This window comes from Macaca fascicularis, chromosome 10, assembly GCF_037993035.2.
Source record: "Macaca fascicularis isolate 582-1 chromosome 10, T2T-MFA8v1.1".
NCBI lineage: Eukaryota > Metazoa > Chordata > Mammalia > Primates > Cercopithecidae > Macaca > Macaca fascicularis.
In genome coordinates this window covers 11,499,310-11,519,802 of record NC_088384.1, presented here as the reverse complement: position 1 = coordinate 11,519,802, position 20,493 = coordinate 11,499,310, and the positions used below count along the sequence as shown (strand labels likewise).

At 43.0% G+C, this 20,493-nt stretch overlaps 1 protein-coding gene across 11 annotated transcripts in view; it reads left to right on the top strand.

The window, feature by feature from the left end:
• Positions 1-20,493, top strand: part of TNRC6B (trinucleotide repeat containing adaptor 6B) — a 297,709-nt gene that overhangs the window by 75,586 nt on the left and 201,630 nt on the right. For 9 of the 11 annotated variants that reach the window (XM_045364263.3, XM_045364261.3, XM_065521746.2 and 6 more), the window contains exon 3: positions 7,831-7,921. In XM_045364263.3, coding sequence (XP_045220198.1) covers positions 7,877-7,921 — 45 coding nt within the window. In that variant the 5' untranslated portion in view covers positions 7,831-7,876. Of the gene's footprint in view, positions 1-4,705; positions 4,853-7,830; positions 7,922-20,493 lie in introns of all 11 variants that reach the window. The other 2 variants (XM_074003718.1, XM_074003719.1) reach the window with 1 other exon arrangement.

The window sequence follows — 20,493 nt, the reverse complement described above, 5'->3', positions numbered from 1 at the left end:
AATACTGTGTGACCTATGGTTTTTGAACCTCCCAATTCAGCCTCAGTAGTATAGAGCAATAAGATAAAATGCTCTTAGACACCTTACTAAGAGTTCTATACACATTGTTTAATTTAATCTTTATAACACCTCTTCCTGCACAGCTTTACGGATGAAAATACTCAGGATTATAAAGTTAAATAACTTGCCCAAGATCGTACAGCTAATAACTGACAAAGAAGTACAATTCTACATTTTCAAAGGCATAGCTCATTCCAGCATAACACACTATCCCAGCACCATCTGACATGTGGTAGAGGCACAGTAAATGTTTATTGAATTGATATCTATTGCATCTTAAAGAAAAAGCACTGTAGTTGATTAATTCAGTCATTCTTAACATAGAAATTTATTGAATACCTATTAAATGCCAGGTATACAGTTTTAGGTAGACTGAATACAGAGATTAACAAGATATAGTGTCTGGTATTAAGGGGTTGACAGTCTAATCCTTATCATATAGAGAAATCTATGTGAGTAAATAAATCTAATAAAGTATTACAGATCCCATAATAGAATTCAGACAAGATCCACTGGGGGCACTGAGGAAGGAATCATCATTTCTGCCTAGAGATGGATCAGGAAGTAGTTCATAAAAGCTAAGCCTTGACTGGAAAGTCGGGTCTCCCCTTGTGGCACCAGAGGAGGGAAAGGCAGAGGGAGTGATAACAACAAAAACATGGAAACCTCAAACAGTCTGCCATATTGGCAAAGCCGTAAGATGTTCATTACGGCTGGAACAAAAGGAATGGAGACCAGGCAGATGAGGCTGGAGAGACAGGTGAGGGCTGGATCCTGGAGGGCTTTTGAAAATATTAACATATTTGGCAGTTTTCATGGAAGAACTTGCACAGGTACTGTAGAACATTACTTGTATTTAGTTCTTAACATTTGCCGAGTCCTGTCATGTGTGTGGCAAGCACTGTGCCCAGTCAGGACTATCCACCACCAACCACAGGTCACAAACCGGTGACTGTTCCAAGTTTAAGTGAGGTGCAAAAACAGAAATTTAACACTTGTGTTGGCCAGACACGGTGGCTCACGCCTATAGTCCCAGCACTTTGGGAGGCCGAGGCAGGCGGATCACTTGAGGTCAGGAGTTCCAGACCAGCCTGGCCAACATGGTGAAACCCTATCTGTACTAAAAATACAAAAATTAGCTGGCGTGGTGGCACGTGCCTGTAGTCCCAACTACTTGGGAGGCTGAGGCAGGAGAATCACTTGAACACGGGAGGCAGAGGTTGTGGTGAGCCAAGATTGCGCCACTGCACTCCAGCCTGGTCAACAGAGCGAGACTCTGTCTCTAAATATATACATACATACATACATACATACATACATACATACATACATACATAAAATAAACACTTGTGTTGTCTCATCTCATGATGGGACATGACTTGTCACCTTGGCACGACTTATTCACCCCTCTAGTTTTCATGTAAGTGGGCTTTCCCCTGACTTTTTTGTGACTCTGTTAGCACTGATACATTAGACCCTTTGTCACTTCTTACATGGAACCCTTAGTTAACCATATACTTTTGCATTGCCTATCTTACTTACCTTCTATTTTGTCAAAAGGAAAGTTGCCTTAGACACAACCATAAGCCATGCCTTCAAACAAGAATGTTATCAAGGTTTGTTCAAGAAACACATGGAAAACTAAGGACAGCTCCAAAACAACAAAAAATGAGAGCAAATAAAATAAAGGACAAAGATAAAAATAGGTATCAATATGACATTTAGTAAGTGGGCACATTACATGGTTTTAATCAGGAGAGATTTTTAGAAATAAAAACTGACTGGGGCCGGGCGCGGTGGCTCAAGCCTGTAATCCCAGCACTTTGGGAGGCCGAGGCGGGCGGATCACGAGGTCAGGAGATCGAGACCATCCTGGCTAACACGGTGAAACCCCGTCTCTACTAAAAAATACAAAAAACTAGCCGGGCGAGGTGGCGGGCGCCTGTAGTCCTAGCTACTCGGGAGGCTGAGGCAGGAGAATGGCGTAAACCCGGGAGGCGGAGCTTGCAGTGAGCCGAGATCGCGCCACTGCACTCCAGCCTGGGTGACAGAGCCAGACTCCGTCTCAAAAAAAAAAAAAAAAAAAACTGACTGGAGGCCAGGCACTATGGCTCACGCCTATAATCCCAGCATTTTGGGAGGCCTAGGCAGGTGGATTGCTTGAACTCACAAGTTCAAGACCAGCCTGGGCAACATAGTGAAATCCCAACTCTACCATAAATACAAAAATTAGCCAGGCGTGGTGATGTGCACCTGTAGTCCCAGCTACTTGGGAAGCCCAGCGAGGCTGAGGCTGCAGTGAACCGTGATCATGCCACCGCACTTCAGCCTGGGTGACTGAGTGAGACCCTGTCTCAAAAAAAAAAATACTGAATAGATTAGAAGGGTAGAGATGTGGATTGGTGATGAGGGGAAGGGGTTTCCAGTGGGGTATGGGCTAGGATATATATAGATAGAGATTAGCATGTTGTGTGCTGAGAATGGAAAGATTTGCCCGCGTGAATGCAGAATATAGTGTGCTTTGAGAGTAACTAGAAATGAGGTTAGTGAAAAGCTTTGGAAGTAAAAGTGTGTGATTAATGCTGTGGTAATGGAATAATTTGGAAGACAAGGCTGATATGGAAAACTGAACTTAATTCTGAGGAGGATACGTTTTAGATATAAGTTGAGATCAAAGGGTATCCAATAAGTAGTATTCTCTTCCCTGCTCAAGTTCTGAACCAACAGAGACTTAGGACAAAGGAGTAGGGCAGATAGCTGGAGATCAAAATTTCACGTTTATCATTCATAAAGTTGCCATTGGAGAACTGGCTTAAATGTAAGGGCAAGCAGACTTTTTAAGACTAGACTGAAGGACTTAACAGGTTTATTCACCCAGCAACACTAGTCTGGGATAGACCTGCCTCCTAGTCAATGAAAGGAACAGAGCAGAACAGGTGCCCCCAAGGGAAAAGGGAGAGAAAAGGGCTGGACTATGCAAGCCTGGTTCCTTCTTCCAGACACACTCATCAGAGAAGTGACTTCACCCCTGACAGCCTGAGTCAGGGATATAAGGCCAGGAATATGAAAAGTTGGATATTGTCCCATGTGGAAGGAAGCATCAGGAACAGGGAAAAAAGTTTTCCTCCCCTAGCTTTCCTTCCTTTCTTTCCTTTCTTTCCTTCCTTCCCTCCTTCCCCTCCTTCCCTCCCTCCCTCCCTCCTTCCCTCCCTCCCTCCCTCCCTCCCTCCCTCCCTCCCTCCTTCCCTCCTTCCTTCCTTCCTTCCTTCCTTCCTTCCTTCCTTCACCAGAAACCTCTTAATTTTCATTTTCCTTTTGAATCACCTATATAGGCCTAGCACAAGCAATTTAAATGTGGAACTTCACTGGTTTTGTAATGCATGTGTGCTATTTGAAATTCAGCTGCTTTGCAGCTTATATGCAGCGAGTAATTGTTCCACTTTCTGACGTCTAAAAGGCCTGTAGGAAGAAAGTCTGTTTTCCCTGAAGTCTAATCTTTCCTCAGCCATGCCTGCTTAGGAAAAGCTGCGCCGGCATAATTCAAGGTCAAGCAGCAGCCTTCTGTACACTGAAGCCACCCAAGCCCGCTAATGCCCTATTCCCTTTGCTGAGGCCAGCACGGCTGGCATTTGCTTGCTAGGCCAGAGCGGCCGGTGTATGCTGAGACTGCCTGCACAGCTGATATGTAAATGAGCTTTCAGTACCAGCATCACCACCACCACCACAACCGTCTGTGGCTTGTTTCTTGATGAGACCTGCAAAGCCCCCAACCCTTTGCAAAGGCTTATGTGCCTAGTGTACGCAGTCTTGTCTCTATAGAAACAGCCACTTACGTGAAGACAAAGTTGCCATAACTACAGTCACTGCTAAGGTCAAAATACTGTGTGCCTATGGTTTATAAACCTCGAATTCAGCCTCAATAGTTAAAAGCTACTGTGTAACTATAAAAACAACAGTAAAAAGCCTAATATAAGCTTCTACAAGAAAATACTGTGCCCCCTCATTAAAGTCCAAGGCCCAAAGTCCTGGCCTTAACAGAAGCCTCAAAAATGCCACATGTGTTTTACTCCCTTGAATTTTAGTTCGTGTCTATTTATCAAAATTTGAGTGCCCTGCACCCGAGGTTACGGTCTTTGAGACCCAATAAATAGCACTCTCCTTCCCTTGACTGGGCTCTATATTTTGATCTCCCAAATGTCCTCCTTTTTAAAAACTTACATGCAGCAAAAAATTGTTACACTTTTCATTTTTCCCTCCTTTTTAAAAGGAGGGCATTTGGGAGACCAAAATACTGTTTCTCTGACTAATAAAGCTGTATTGGACCACCTGTTCCTGCTGCCACTGCTATCGTGTGTGCCGCTGGGCAGAGGGGCCGGGCTTAAAAAAAAAAAAAACAGCTGTATTGGAGAATGTGGCACATCTGCAGGCCGGTGAGCTTAACACTGAACTTCATAATCACACAGACTGACCTACTCATGGGTAGTTGTGAGGGTCCTGTGTCTGTGGGTGGAGGAGGAGAGGAGAGTGCCTGCTCCCCGGGGCAGCTGGCTTCCAAAAGGAAGGAAAAGAAAGGGCTGAGCTCCACGCACTTTGTTTCTCCTTCCACACTCACCATTAAAGTAAGATCCTGTTACCTTCTCTGGAGTGGATTGTGTGCAGGTGGAGAGGAGCCAAGGGTGGAAACTCAGGAGCCAGGAAGAAGCATTCCCTTTTCACAGCGTGTCCAAAGGGAAATGGAGATCACTGGGGATCGGACCCTGAAAGAATAAGAGCTCGGAGTAGAGAATGCCTTGTGAGTTGGTCATCTCCATGTACTTATGAAGTATCTATTATGTATCAAGTGCAAATACATTATCAGTGAATCCTCAGAATAACTGTTATTCCCAAGTTTTGATAGGGAAGCTGAGACTGAGACGAATTGAGTGATTACCTCAAGGTCACACATCCGTACACATTCAGGTCTGTTGGACTCTTCGGTGACGGCCACAGCTCCCCCTCCAGGTTCCAGTCACTGCCCCTTCCCCTTCAGGCCTAGCAATAGTAAGGTTCCCCACTGTTGTCAGCCACTGGGTGGTTCACTAGCCTTTGTTGGTTTCCCTATTTCCATTCTAACGTGTTGGAAAATTGAGGGCTGAGTAGTAGAGAAGGTAAGACTTGGGCCTTGGTAGGATCTTATTAGGAGACAATGGATTTTAAGAAGTGAGTGTAGGGGCAGAAGTCTTGGTTAAAGCCTTGGGTAGAAGGTGATAGCATAGGGGAGGAGAGATGACAGTGTTCAGTGTTGGGGGGTAGGGAGGAGGAGTCGGTGAGGGGAAATAGCAGTGATTGTCGGAGAAGGAGAGAACTAACATGGCCAGGCGAGTCAAGCTAGAAAGAAACTTAAGAAAAATAGAACAGCCAAATAGGAGAATCCAGAAAGGATGAAAGTAAAAAGATTATAGCTGAAGGAGAAGCCAGCAAGATGAGAGCAGTGCCCTTTCATAGAAGAAACAACCACTGCCATCCCTTCTTCCTCTGCCGACCTCCTGTCTCCAGTCAGTGCCTCCCACTGGCTTAGCCCAGCCAGCAGCCAGAAGATAAGGAGCCCAATGATGGTGTCCCATGAGGCACACCGTCAGGCAGAGAATGGAGTGGGGCTCTGGAGGGAGCAGACAGTACAGCCCCAGACCAAGGAGTGTGCTGAGCACAGGCCTGCAAGCATGAATGGAGTTCCAAGGAGTTTTTCTGGTTCAGCTATGCCTATGATGCATCATCTATGAAATGCAGTCTCTGTTTCAGTGAAGTAGGAGAACTTAAAGACATCTGTGAAGCAAATTACACATAAAATCTTTCTGGAGATGTTACCGAGTTTTTCCGGTGTTATCAACCTAATTTTCATGAAAAGAGAACTTTTTTTTTTTTTGCGCAACTGTGATAGGTGAGGGACAAATTCGACTAGAGAAAGCCTGTTTTGACTTGCTGTGAGCATCGGTCATGTGTTTGACAGAGGGGATGGGCAATGTTGATTACATTGGGAGTGAGTGAATGAATATCAATTGAGAGCTGCTACTGTACTGATTTTACACTTCACATCACATAAATATGCATTCGATCCCAAAAAGACCTTGCTAGGTAGGTGAGCAAAGTAGATATTTTGATATTTTGGTAACCCCTTCCCACCCAGTAGATGAGGAAACAGCTTCCTGGAAGCACCTTCTTAGCCATGAGTCTTGGCTGGTTATAGAGGAGTCTGCACCAAAACAGATCATCAGGCATTGTGCATTAATAGATTTTTCTTGCAAAACACACTACCAGCATCTTTTTACCCTTTTTTTTTTTTTTTTTTTTTTTTTGAGACAGCATCTCACTCTGTTACCCAGGCTGGAGTGCAGTGGTGTGATCACGGCTCACTGCAGCCTTGACCTCCTGGACTCAACTAGTCCTCCCACCTCAGCCTCTTGAGTAACTGGGCCCACATACATGTGTCACCCCGCCTGGCTAATTTTCGTGTTTTGGGTAGAAGTGGGGTTTCGCCATGTTGCCCAAGCTGGTCTCGAAGCCCTTAGCTCAAGCGATCCACCTGCCTCGGCCTCCCAAATTACTGGGATTACAGGCATGAGCCACTGCACCCGGCCTTTTTTAGTTTTTATGTTTTGTAGCTATGAGCTTTAAAGTAGCTGATAGGTTTGTAAATATTCGTACCTGTATTATAATGGAGATTTGTGTCATTTGAATAATGATTCCTCAATAGGGCCAGGAGTGGTGGCTCATGCCTGTAATCCCAGCACTTTGGGAGTCTGAGACGGGCGGATCACGAAGTCAGGAGTTCAAGACCAGTCTAGCCAACGTAGTGAAACCCCATCTCTACTAAAAATACAAAAATTGGCGGGGGGTGGTGGTGGCGCCTGTAGTCCCAGCTACTTGGGAGACTGAGGCAGGAGAATCGCTTGAATCCAGGAGGTGGAGATTGCAGTGAGCCAAACTCACACCACTGCACTCCAGTGTGGGTGACACAGCAAGACTCTGTCTCAAAGAAAAAGAAAAAAAATTATTCCTCAATAATTACATATGTAATGAATTCATGAAAATGTTGTGTAAATTTTTAGTAGTTTCCGTTTGGCACATTTTAATTCGTAAAATTTGAACAAACTTTTTCTTGACTCATTCTTTGGGGAAAAATTAATTACTTTTTACTGTCTTGCCCTATAAATAGTCTCATATAAAAATAAATTAACTGACATTTAGTTTATTAAGCACGTTTCCTAAAAATGAAAAGTGGGGCCAGCCATTATAGTGTACTTTAATTTCAGTTACAAAGAAAGCAGGAATGTTATTCATAAATTATAAGCCCAGGAAACCCTGCCAATTCCAATAGCCTTAGCCTAATACCCAAGCACTGTGATCTGCAGGGGCGGAACAACAGGTGTGCCGCTTTGCTCACTGCCATACTTTCTTGCAGGTCAGTGTCTGCTGTGAGAATTTCGCCACCATCTCTGCCAAAAGCCAAATAAAATAGGGAAAGAAATCTAGAGCTATTAATATCCCAATGCTGGAAACCTGTCCTACTTACCCTTCTCCCCCAAGGTGGGAAAAATTCCCTCCCTGCTTCTCTCCCTCCCTCTTTCTTACCTTTAAGATGAATGTGCGTAGACACACACACACCACAAAGTTACTCAAAGTTACTTCACAGTGTCTGTGGCCTTAATTGAGAGAATTTCAGTCAAAACCTTTGAAAAAACAAAATTTTGCCCTGAATTCCTTACATACTTTTTCTCTTCTCTCTTCTTTTAGGCAGTATTTTTGTGTTTCTGCAGAGTTTTGCACAAAATCTGTTCCCATGCAAACCAATGAGGGAGAAGTATCGGAAGAAAGCAGTTCCAAGGTCAGTAAATTACTGAAAGGTACAGTTTGAGTAGAAATTGAACAATAGAGGCTGTGGATGAGCAGAATGGGAATTTCATTTTACATGACTGTAAGAATTCGATTGATTTAAATTAGAACCTAACCTAAGATTGAGAAATATTTTTTCTTTTCAGTGTACTTTTTAATGCTATATGCTCATTTAAAACAATTTTACTGAACTACAGAGAACTTTATATTTTTAGAACACTAATACTATGTCTTTTTAAGTTTGTTATGAAAGTTACTCTAGGTTTATAAAAAATCAGAAGTATATATATAAAGTCAAGAGTCAAAGCTGGTCCCCTGTTCCTGCTGCACAGAGGCAGTCGCTGATAATTTTTAGGTGTTTTTCTATTATAAATTTTATTTTGTTTTATTTTGGATTCAGAGGTACATATGCAGTTTGTTGCGTGGGTATGTTTTGTGATGCTGAGGCTTGGGGTACAAATGATTCCATCACTCAGGTAGTGAGCATAGTACCCAAGAGCTTGTCTTCGAACCCTTGTTCCCTTCCTTCCCTCTCCCTTTTGGAGTCCCCAGTGTTCACCGTTTCCATCTTTATGTCCACATGTACCCAGTGTTTAGCTCCCACTTATAAGTGAGAACATGCAGCATTTGGTTTTCTGTTTCTTTGTTAATTCATTTAGGATAATGGCCTTCAGCTGTATCCATGTTGCTGCAAAGGACATGATTTAATTCTTTTTTTTTTTTTTTTTTTTTTTTTTAATAGACTGGGCCTGGCTCTATTGCCCAGGCTGGAGTGCAGTCACACGATCTTGACTCATTGCAGCCTCTGCCTCCCAGGCTGAAACCACTCTCCCACCTCAACCTCCTGAGTAGCTGGGACTACAGGTGCCTACCACCAAACCTGGCTAATTTTTGTATTTTTTGTAGAGACAGGGTCTCACTTTGTTGCCCAGGCTGGTCTCACACTCCTGAGCTCAAGCAATCCACCCGCCTAGGTCTCCCAAAGTACTGGGATTACAGGCATGAGCCACCCTGCCTGGATGATTTCATTCTTTTTTTATGGCTGCGTATTATACATTTTTAAATGGTAATTTGTTTGCTTTGTTTTTTCAATCTAAAGCCTAAGAAATGTTATCATCAAATCTTATATGTAAATATATATAATAAATAAAAATAAATATATATGACTCTCTATATAAATCCTGTATATAAATATTTATCTATATTTTTGTCTCTATCTGGCTCCATGTGCTGATTTTCCTTGGCTGCTGCTTAACATGGTTACATGAGACCCTTAGTATTACTTTTACTTCCCTCTTTGTCCATTCAGAATTGTCTGTAGGTCTTCCTGGGAGCTCTGAAACAACTCTTTCAGTTTCTTTCTGGATGTCCCCTCTACAGGGCTGTGATCTAGTCCACAGCTTGGGTGGAGGGACAGATGTCATCCCGTCCTCTTGCTTTTCCTTTCCCATCTCACCAGATTTCTTTCTTTCTGTAGCCAAAGCACAAATTTATAGACTTTCATCAGACTCATCTAGACCCTGAATCTCGTGTAGGGTGAGTCAGAGCCTGTGAGGTACACACATGCTCTAGGAATCTCCCTCACACACACATACACACACACACACACACACACACAGAGGCACACATACCCAGGACACCCAAGATACCCACACCCCAGAATGTCTGAGGTATATATGCATCCCCAAGATCCTAATTTACTAATTTATAGTGAAATGTAATGTTAAGGAAGACTGGGGCTCTGCGCGCTGGCTCATGCCTGCAATCCCAGCACTTTGGGAGTCCGAGGCGAGTGGATCGCTTGAGCTCAAGTGTTCGAGACCAGCCTAGGCAACATGATGAAATCCTGTCTCCAAAAACAAAAAGTAGCTGGGCATGGTGGTGCATGCCTGCAGTCCCAGCTACTCAGGAGGTTGAGGTGGGAGGATTGTTTGTACCCAGGGACGTGGAGGCTGCAGTGAGCTGTGATTATGCCACTGTACTCCAGCCTGGGCAGCAAAGCAAGACCCTATCTCAAAAAAAAAAGGAAGATTGGATTTCTGGCTAGTACATTTTCTCCCTGGAAAGATAAGGTATAATTGGGATATTGCTTGGTGAATATGTAATTAGACCAGTATAGAATATATTACTGTGCCATAAGCTCAGTTTTCAACTTCTTTTTGGAAAAATAAATGACTAGTTTTCTTGATTTTTCAATTACTGAATAGTTTATCAGTTCAGAATGAATTAGACTCAAGAATAAGAGAACATTCTTTTTATATGTGCCCTAAGTGGATGCTTCTGTTATAAATTAGATTATAACTTCAACTTCATCAGCCTTAGTTTAACTCAGGTTCTTATGTTTTTCCCCCGATGTTGCTTTTGTTTAAAATCTTATATTTGGACGCTGATTTCATCTCGCAGGCGTCAGCCCACTCTCCCCCACCGAGGGTGTAAATCAATCAATCAGTCAATAAAATCTTATGTTTGGAATGATTTAATGTATGGCTGGAATTTATCATTTTGCTGTGGTTATGTAGTTTGTGGATGTCTGTTAACAGAAGGCCATTAGGAAAGGTAGCAGGTTTTGAGGAAAAGTAGAGAATTTTTTACCAAAAAGTGATTTTCAGCTGAATTTCTTTTTGTTCAAAATTTTTTTTTGAGACCGGATCTTGCTCTGTCACCAAGTCTGGAATGTGGTGGTATGATCACAGCTCACGGCTCACTGCAGCCTCAACCACCCAGCCTCAAGCAATTTTCCCACCTCAGCCTCCCAAGTAGCTAGAACCACAGGTGTGTGCCACCACACCTGGCTCTTTTTTTTTTTTTTTTTTGGTAGAGACAGAGTCTTGCTGGTGTTGCCCAGGCTGGTCTCAAACTTCTGGGCTCAACTGATTCTCCTGCCTCAGCCTCCCAAAGTGCTGGAATTATAGGTGTAAGCCACTGCGCCTGGACTTCAATAAATAATTCTTAAGCATGTGTTATCATGGGGTACAACAGTGAACCAAAAAGACATGGTTCCTACTCTCAAGGTGGTTTCATCTTAGTGGGAGACATGAATAAATATAAATAAAGATAATAATTATAGATGATGGCAAGTGCTATGAAGAAAATAAAAGAAAGCCATGTCATGCAGGGCAGCTGGGAGGAAGAGCGTAGCTAGTCAAGGAAGATCTCTCTGAGAAGGGGACATTTCAGCTGAAGCTAATGGGCAAGGGAGCCAGCTGTCTGGAGGGCTGGAGGAACAGTGTTCTAGACACAGGAAACAGCTGCAAAAGCCCTTGGCCTCTTCCAAGAGCTCTCAGAAACCTGTGGGCCAAGTGTGACGGGAGGTTAGAGAGAGAGGCAGAGACCTTGCAAGGCCTCAGAGGCCACAGGGCAACGTGGACGTATTCTCTATGCATAGGGCAGCCATTGAAGGCTGTTCACTCGAGGAGTGATGTGATGTGGTAGGATTTGCATTTTAAGAGATGGCTCTGGCTGTTGTCTGGAGAGTGGATTGGAAAGAGGTAAGAGTGGAAGCAGGGAACCTGGTGAGAAGGCACGTGCAGCCGTTCGGGTAGGGCTGCATTCATGGGTGTTACCGGAAGTGGAGGAAAGACAGACTTGAGGTGTGTTTTGGCGCCAACACTGATGTGACTCGAGGATGGATTGGGATCCTTTTGCATCATAGAAAGGGGAATTTCAAGAAAAAGGTTCCCTCAGTAACTTCAGATGCTGCCAAGAATCGAGGAGGTTGACAAGTGAGAAAAGACACCTGGATTTGTTTAAGAACTAATTAAAGAGAAAGGATATGAGAAAACTTTCTGGGGAGATGGAGATGTTCTGTGTCTGATAGGGGTGCAACGGTTTATAATTACAATAAAAATAGTGGCCGGGCGCGGTGGCTCAAGCCTGTAATCCTAGCACTTTGGGAGGCCGAGACGGGTGGATCACGAGGTCAGGAGATCAAGACCATCCTGGCTAACACAGTGAAACCCCGTCTCTACTAAAAAATACAAAAAAACTAGCCGGGTGAGGTGGTGGGCGCGTGTAGTCCCATCTACTCGGGAGGCTGAGGCAGGAGAATGGCGTGAACCTGGGAGGCGGAGCTTGCAGTGAGCTGAGATCCCGCCACTGCACACTCCAGCCTGGGCGACAGAGCGAGACTCCATCTCAAAAAAAAAAAAAAAAAAAAAAAAAAAGTAGTTACAGTGTAGGTACATTGTGTGTGGTGAAACTGACATAATCAAATGGAGTGGAGAATACATGGAAGTATAGATGAAGCAGGAATGGCAGAATGTTGGCAACTATTGAAGTGTTGTGATGGGTACATAGGGGTTTATTTGTATTTACTTTGTACATGTTTTAAATTTTCTTTTTTTTTTTTTTTTTTTGAGACGGAGTCTCACTCTGTCGCCCAGGCTGAAGTGCAGTGGCGCGATCTCAGCTCACTGCAAGCTCCGCCTCCCGGGTTTACGCCATTCTCCTGCCTCAGCCTCCCGAGTAGCTGGGACTACAGGCGCCCGCCACCACGCCCGGCTAGGTTTTTTTTTTGTTTGTTTTTTTTGTATTTTTTAGTAGAGACGGGGTTTCACCATGTTAGCCAGGATGGTCTCAATCTCCTGACCTCGTGATCCGCCCGTCTCGGCCTCCCAAAGTGCTGGGATTACAGGCTTGAGCCATCGCGCCTGGCCTAGATTTTCTATGATAGCTTCTAAAAAGAACTTACTGATGTTCAGGGGTGCCATTTAATTAGAGTAGGAGGTGCAGAAACCAAATTTTATGGGTTAAAGAGAAATTAAATGATTTTTAAAAATGCGTTATGACTATAGTCCACCACCTAATTTTAGGACATTTGGAAATAAATGGAAGAGAGAACAATGAGGAGGAGGATTAAGTTCAAGTGAAAGATTTTTTTTTAAATGGAAAAGGCCTATGCATGTTTGAGCAAAAAGGGAAGAAATGAGTGGAGGAAGGCAAGAGTGCAGTTAGAAAAAGGTTTCTCCGATTTCCAGGCTTAACGGGCCTCATACTGCAGTAATGCCTGAGCTCAGGCCCAAATCCTGCTCTTCTGACTCTTGTTTAGTGGTGGAGGGAGTTTTGGAGGAGGAAAGAAAGAAAGAAAATTCAGCTTTTCTTTGTATTGCCTTTGAAAGAGAAGTCATTGTAGTTGGGAGAGTGTAGAGTACACAGTCGAAGACTTGAAATGACAAGTTTCGATTTCCTGTTAAGGGGAAAGGCTTGGAATTGCAGCTGTAGAGAAGATGCTAAGAATAGTTACCAAATGAATAAAGGGTCAATATGGTTTACAAAATATCCAGGTAGGTTGTGCAAGTATAAATCGGGAGCCCTTACGGATGGGCAGGGTTGGTATAGAAGTCTTATTGGAGGAAGTGAATTTTGCTCTTCCTCTTGAAGAGATGTTCTCTGAAACCGTGCAGCATTTTCCTTAACATTTTCTTGGAGAGAGATGTTTACTGAAGTTCAGAGTTGGATTAGGATTCTATATTCTTCAGGAGTTGGGAAATGTAGACTTTGACCTCTTGAGTTTAGGGAGATTTTTTTTTTTCTCTGCCAGAAACATATAAAGCAGGTGATGGTTTCTAAAAGACTGCTGTAAACAGATTATAGATGATTCCTGAATTATGCACAAGCATCCTATTTTTCCTTATTTTTGCCTTCTTTCCTCCCCTCCTCTCTCCTGATTAATTCAGCAAATATTTATTGAGCACCTACTGTGTGCCAGGAACTGTGCTGGGTGCTGACACACAGAATTGACTCCTTAAACTATTATTTATTCTTTTAATTCTTGGAGCTCTAACCATTTAAAGTGGAGGCAGGAAGAAAGAATGTTAAATTTCACATCAGTTTGGAATGAGCTTTTTTCCCTGAATGGTCACCAGATTGCAATTTTGTATGACCTAACGAATTTCTCAAAGAGAGTTCTGCTGTTGTTGTGAAAGCTTCTATTGTAAATGCTGAAGGAAGACAAGTTGACAGAGTTATTGTTAATGTAAAACTTTAGACGCCCCTGAACGTATCCTTTGGAGGAACAGTGACTATTTCTTACATTTTTCCCAAGGACCACTCAGGGCTTATTTAATTTTTCTGCTGTGTATGTGAGAGATAAAATTGAATCAAATTAACAGAGTTACCCATGGAACTGTCTTATTGTTCCACATTTTTAGAGGTTAAATATGAAAATTATGTTCTGTGGCTGGGCACGGTGGCTCACGCCTGTAATCCCAGCAGTTTGGGAGGCTGAGGCAGGCAGATGGCTTGAGGTCAGGAGTTTGAGACTAGCCTGGCCAACATAGCAAAACCCCATCTCTACTAAAAATACAAAAATTAGCTGGGCAGGTTAGCGTGCACCTGTAATCCCAGCTGCACCTGTAATCCCAGCTACTCGGGAGGCTGAGGCAAGAGAATCACTTGAACCCACGAGGCAGAGGTTGCAGTGAGCCAGGATCACACCACTGCACTCCAGCCTGGGTGACAGTGTGAAACTCCATCTCAATAAATACAATACAATACAGTATAATGCAATGCAATACAATACAATACAATACAATACAATCAATACAATACAATATGATACAATACAATAATTAGCTAGGCATGGTGACGTGCGCCTGTAGTCCCAGCTACTCGAGAGGCAGGAGAATCGCTTGAACCTGGGAGGCAGAGGTTGCAGTGAGCCGAGATCATGCCCCTGCACTCCAACCTGGGCGACAGAGTGAGACTCCATCTCAAAAAAAAAAAAAAAAAAATTATATTATGTAAAAAGTCTTTGATGACATAGGAAATCTGGAGGCATGGATATGTATGTACTTCATTGGCCTGATTCCCATAGAGAGAAACTCATGTGACCTATTTTATTTGGCATTTATGTGCTTATATTATCACACTGATCTGAAAACAGATACGATTTTATCTGTCATATGTGGGTTTGACTGGTTAAATGTAATGCTCACTTTTGTTAGTGCCTGGTTTCACTATCACATAGTGGAACTGTGCATTACTGGGAGATTTCAGCTCTTTTGTGGCTTTACTGACACGTGCTGGAACTAAGCTGTTTATTTGTATCATCTTTTCTTCTTTTTATTGAGATATTATCAAAAGTGATATACTTTTATAGTCATTCAGTTTATTTAATTCAACAAACATTTATTGGGCACCTACTAGTTGCTGATGTCGTAGGTACAGGCATGCAAAGTTATTTATGTAAGACATGGTCTCTGCATTTCGGGCACTTTTAATCTGGTTGAGGGAGGTAACCATACCATACAGGCTATGACACTGATATTAAATATGTGCCTAGGTCAAAGCAATGAACTCTGTCTGGCATGAAGCTCCACAATGGAGAGGGAACACTTGAACTGGGCATTGTAGAAAGAAGGGTTTCATGGTTTTTATTGGTTTGTTGTTGGATGGGTGACGGGGAGAAGGCTATTATATGCAGAGGAACTGTGTATAGCATATAAGGGGTAATGTGCTGGGCACGGTGGCTCACACCTGTAATCCCAGCACTTTGCGGATCACCTGAGGTTGGGAGTTCGAGACCAGCCTGACCGACATGGAGAAACCCCATTTCTACTGAAAATACAAAAAAATTACCCGGGCGTGGTGGTGTGCACCTGTAATCCCAGCTTCTCGGGAGGCTGAGGCAGGAGAATCGCTTGAACCCGGGAGGAAAGAGCTGTGGTGAGCCGAGACCGTGCCATTGCACTCCAGCCTGGACAACAAGAGCGAAACTCAGTCTCAAAAAAATAATAATAATAATAATAAAGTAATGTGTGATGGGAGATGGTGAAAAATTTGAGTGTGTTTCAGATATCTTGGTGTCTATTACATCACATCAAAACTTAGTGGTTTCAAACCACCATTACAACCTCCTGAGTGGAATAATTCCAAAAAGTTAGTGAATACTCTATCCTCCAGGATGTGGAGCATAACTTTCCACTCCTTAAGTGCAGATTCACACAGTGGAGAACCCTAAAGCCAGGCGATCAAGGTCAACATCAACAGTGATAAGTCCTTTTTATAGTTTGTACCCTTGGTACGACGTGAGGAAATGGCACTTCAATTTCTAGTTTCTTCCCTAAAATCCATTATCCCAGTCTAATCATGAGAAAAACATCAGACAAATTCCACTAGAGGGGTGTTCTGCAGAATACCTGATCAGCACTCCTGAGAACTCAAGGAAAACTGAGAAAAATCTGAGGAACTGTCACAGCCAAGAGACAGCTAAGGAGACACGATAACAATGTAATGTGGTATTCTGGATGGGATCCTGGAACATTAGGTAAAAACTAAGCAAACTTAATAAAGCATGGACTTTAGTTAATGTATCGGGTGGGGGGCGACGGGAGGGATAGCATTAGGAGAAATACCTAATGTAGGTGACGGGTTGATGGGTGCAACAAACCACCATGGCACATGTGTACCTATGTAACAGACCTGCACGTTCTGCACATGTATTCCAGAACTTACAGTTTAATAAATAATAATGTATCAATATTGGTTCTTGAATTGTGACAAATATACTAAGGAAATGTGTTACTAACAGCAGAAACTGGGTTCAGATAAATGGATTATCTTCATAATTTTTCTGTAAATCTAAACCTCTTCTAAAAAATAAAGTTTTCATATATTTTTAAAACTCCATCGCCAAGACAACCTTTCATTTGTCATAATTCTGTGTTTTCCTGGGCTCATAGGGCAGCTCTTCTCTTCCAAAGTGGTATTGGCTAGAGTTACAGTCATCTGGAGGCCCAGTTAGCCAAAAATGTCTGAAAGGGCCCACTGACATGGCTGGCAGTTGGTGTTGGCTGTTAGCTAGGAGACCACCTTGAGGCTGTTGACCCAAGGTTCTCCTCCATGTGACCTCTGCACGCCTTGGGTTTCTCACAGCAGTTGGCAGTGATTCAGGAGGGAGCATTCCGACCATGCAGGAGCTGCAGATACCTTTAAGCCCAGCCTTAGAAGTCACCCAGCTTTGCGTCTTCCCCAGTCTGTTGAATTAAAGCAAGTCACAGGACCGTCCCAGACTCAAGGAGGGGAGAAACAGATCCCACCTTTCAGTGGGAAGACTGGCCTTAAATATGAGGTCATCTTTAATCCACCACACAGCGACTAGAGTGTTGGGTGCCAGGGAAGCGGAGGGCATGGTAGAGCCCAGATTATCTAGGCTGAAGAGTTTCAAGAATAGACAACAGATTAAACAATTTTATGTTAGCAACCTTACTGACACCTTGAAGTAGCAGATTTTTTTGTTTGTTTGTTTAATAGAAACATGTTCTTGCTCTGTTGCCCAAGCTGGAGAGCAGTGGTGTGATCATGGCTTACTGAAACCTTGAACTTAACGGGCTCAAGTGATCCTCCCACCTCAGCCTCCAGAATAGCTGAGACTGCAGGTGTGCCACCAAGCCTGGCTAATTTTTCTTACCTTTTTTGTGGAGACTGGGTCTCACTGTGTTGACCAGGCTGGTCTCAAACTTCTGACTCAAGTGATCCTCCTGCCTCTCAGCCTCCCAAAGTGCTGAGATTACAGGTGTGAGCCACTGCAGCCAACCGAAGCAGCAGATTTTTAAAGCAGGGAAATGAGATGTACATTTTACTTTGTGATTTGCTGTGTGAGGATAACTGGTGTTGATGTAGAGGGTAGACTAGAATATCTGTATCTCTACACTCAGATTATCTAAAAGAAAAGAGGATTTAATAGGCCTACTTCAGCCTGTGGACTGATTTCCACTGGGTCGTGAGTTCTCAGGAGTTAAGAGAGAAAGAGCAAAAGGTGAGGAAGTAGATCCCATAGAAGGACAAATGAATTGGAAGGCAAGGGCAAGGACTAGCATTCCTGGGATGGTCTCCAGACCTGATGTAATCTTCCTTTATGGTTCTTAACAAAGATAGATTAGAATGCTTAAACTCTGTAGCCATTTCTCACTTTAAATATAATGTAACTTAGGTCAGTACTCTAAATGAGTTGGTGTTAGCTTACTAGCTGTAGAGATTCTGTAGCTCTAGACTTGAAGTGTTCATTTTTAAGTGAAATCTAAAACAGATAATAGTAGAGTTTGTTATAGAGCTGAGCAGTTGGGTGTTTGTGATCATATTCTCTGTATCTTTGTGTATATTTATCTTATGTATGTGTGTATATATACACACATATATATGTATACATATGTGTGTATATACGTGTGTGTGTGTGTGTGTGTGTATATATATATATTTTTTTTTTTTTTTTTTTGAGGCAGAGTCTTGCTCTGTCACCTAGGCTGGAGTATAGTAGCCTGAACACAGCTCATTGCAGCCTGAACCTCCTGGGCTCCAAGGGATCCTCCTGCCTCAGCCTCCCGTGTAGCTGGGACCATAGGCGTATGCCACCACACCCAGATAAAATTTTTTTTAACTATTTTGTAGAGACTTGGTCTCACTATGTTGCCTAGGCTGGTCTTGAACTCCTGGGCTCAAGAGATCCTTCCACCTCAGCCTCCCAAAGTGTTGAGATTACAGGCTTGAGCCACCGTGCCTGGCCTGTATATTTAAATAGTTATAATAAAACAATGAAAGTAAGCTCTAGGGTTTCATATTTATAGCTATAGGTTTAAGTACCCAAGTGTCTCTACTAATTACTGCAAATAAATATTTACTGAATCAGGAAGCTACCATTTTAGCTATTAATAATAATGTTCTTTATCATTAGCAAAGGTAACAAGTAAACGTAGTCTTTGTCTACAGAGAATACATTAAAGATAGTTAAATAGGATAATTTAGACAATAAAATACACAGTAGCATTTGAATGATCTGTTTTAACTGGTTTCATTGACAAAGAACTACAAGATCTGTTCTTAATAGTAAGTGCTCATTTAGTCAAGAAAAGTGTTACACAGGAGTATTTTAGGAACATGGTAATTTGTTTTGTTTGTGTTTTGGTAGGGGATGCAGAGAAGAAAGATTTACACACAGTTTAATAAAGTCTTTTGCTTTCCAGAGCTTAGGATATCTCTACCTTAGGTTGAATCTGCTTTAGCAAGTGATCGCAAGATGTCATGGAATTTGGTATTCCAAGAGCAGGTTGGAAAAGCAAACATGCAGCGCAGATGCTTTCCCCATTTGTTTACATAGCTGGTAAGCAACATCATTTGGGTTGGATTCCAGGTCTGTCTGACTCCAGAGGCCGTAGTAGTTCAATATTCCATCCTGGACAAGTTATATGGCAGAGTAATCAACTGTTTCCTTATGTCAGATAAACTTACTGGAAAAGTCACCGGGGTATAGAAGAATCCCTAAGAAGGGAGAGGGTGCTTTGTGAATATTCAGAGCCACACATTTCTCTGGAGAAGAGATGGTTAGAGCCCTGAGATGTCTGTGAGACCCTGGAGATGGGGTTAGAAGCAGAATCCCTGCAGGCAATAGGGAGCTATTGAAGGATGTTAAGCAGGGGAGAAACCTGATCTGATGCATATTTTAGAAAGGCTGACCTGCCGGGCCCTGTGGCCCACACCTGTAATCCTAGCACTTTGGGAGGCCGAGATAGGCAGATTACTTGAGGTCAGGAGTTCCAGACCAGTGTGGCCAACATGGTGAAACCCTGTCTCTACTAAAAATACAAAAATTAGGCGGGCATGGTGACAGGCGCCTGTAATCCCAGCTACTCGGGAGGCTGAGGCAGGAGAATCACTTGAACTGGGAGGCAGAGGTTGCAGTGAGCCAGGATCATGCCTCTGCACTCCAGCCTGGACAACAAAGCTAGACTCCATCTCAAAAAAAAAAAAAAAAAAAGAGAAAGAATGACCTGGCAGGAGTGTGGAGAAATGATTACAAACAGGGTGTAAAATGGAGACAGGGAGACCAGTTAGGAGTCCCCTCAAGAAGACTGAGGAAGGCTTGAAATCAGACAGTAACAGTGGTCTGCAGAAGCATACAGGAAGGATGGGACTAGAGCACAAATCTGTAAAGGGTTGAATGATACCATGTAAAATAGGAGATAGAGCAAGGTACTGGATGTAGCTATTGTTACTGTTATTATGTTTTTGTTTTTGTTTTGAGATGGAGTCTTGCTCTGTTGCTCAGACTGGAATGCAGTGGCATGATCTCAGCTCACTGCAACCTCTGCTTCCCAGGCTCAGGATTACAGGCACACACCACCATGCCCAGCTAATTTTTGTATTTTTAGTAGAGACGGGGTTTCGCTGCGTTGGCCAGACTGGTCTTGAATTCTTGACCTCAGGTGATCCGCCTGCCTCAGCTTCCCAAAGTGCTGGGTTTACAGGCATGAGCCACCACACCTGGCCTGTTATTGTTATTTTTAACTGGGTGTGGATTTTGAAATATTGAGGCACCTGCAGGCAGCCCAGGTAAAACTAATTAGTAGGCATTTTAGCGCTCAGTAGAGGGAGAGGACATCAAGATACACATTAGGAGTGCTCAACATAATAGGAATAGATGGGGCCTGGGACATGAGAAAAGGCTCAAGTATAGAATTGTAGGAACTATTTCAGACTGGGTCCAACCTGAGCATGGATAAGAATTCGCTTTCTCAAAGTACCAAAACAAAACAGAACCCTAAATAGCAATTCAAAATGCTAAAAAAAAAA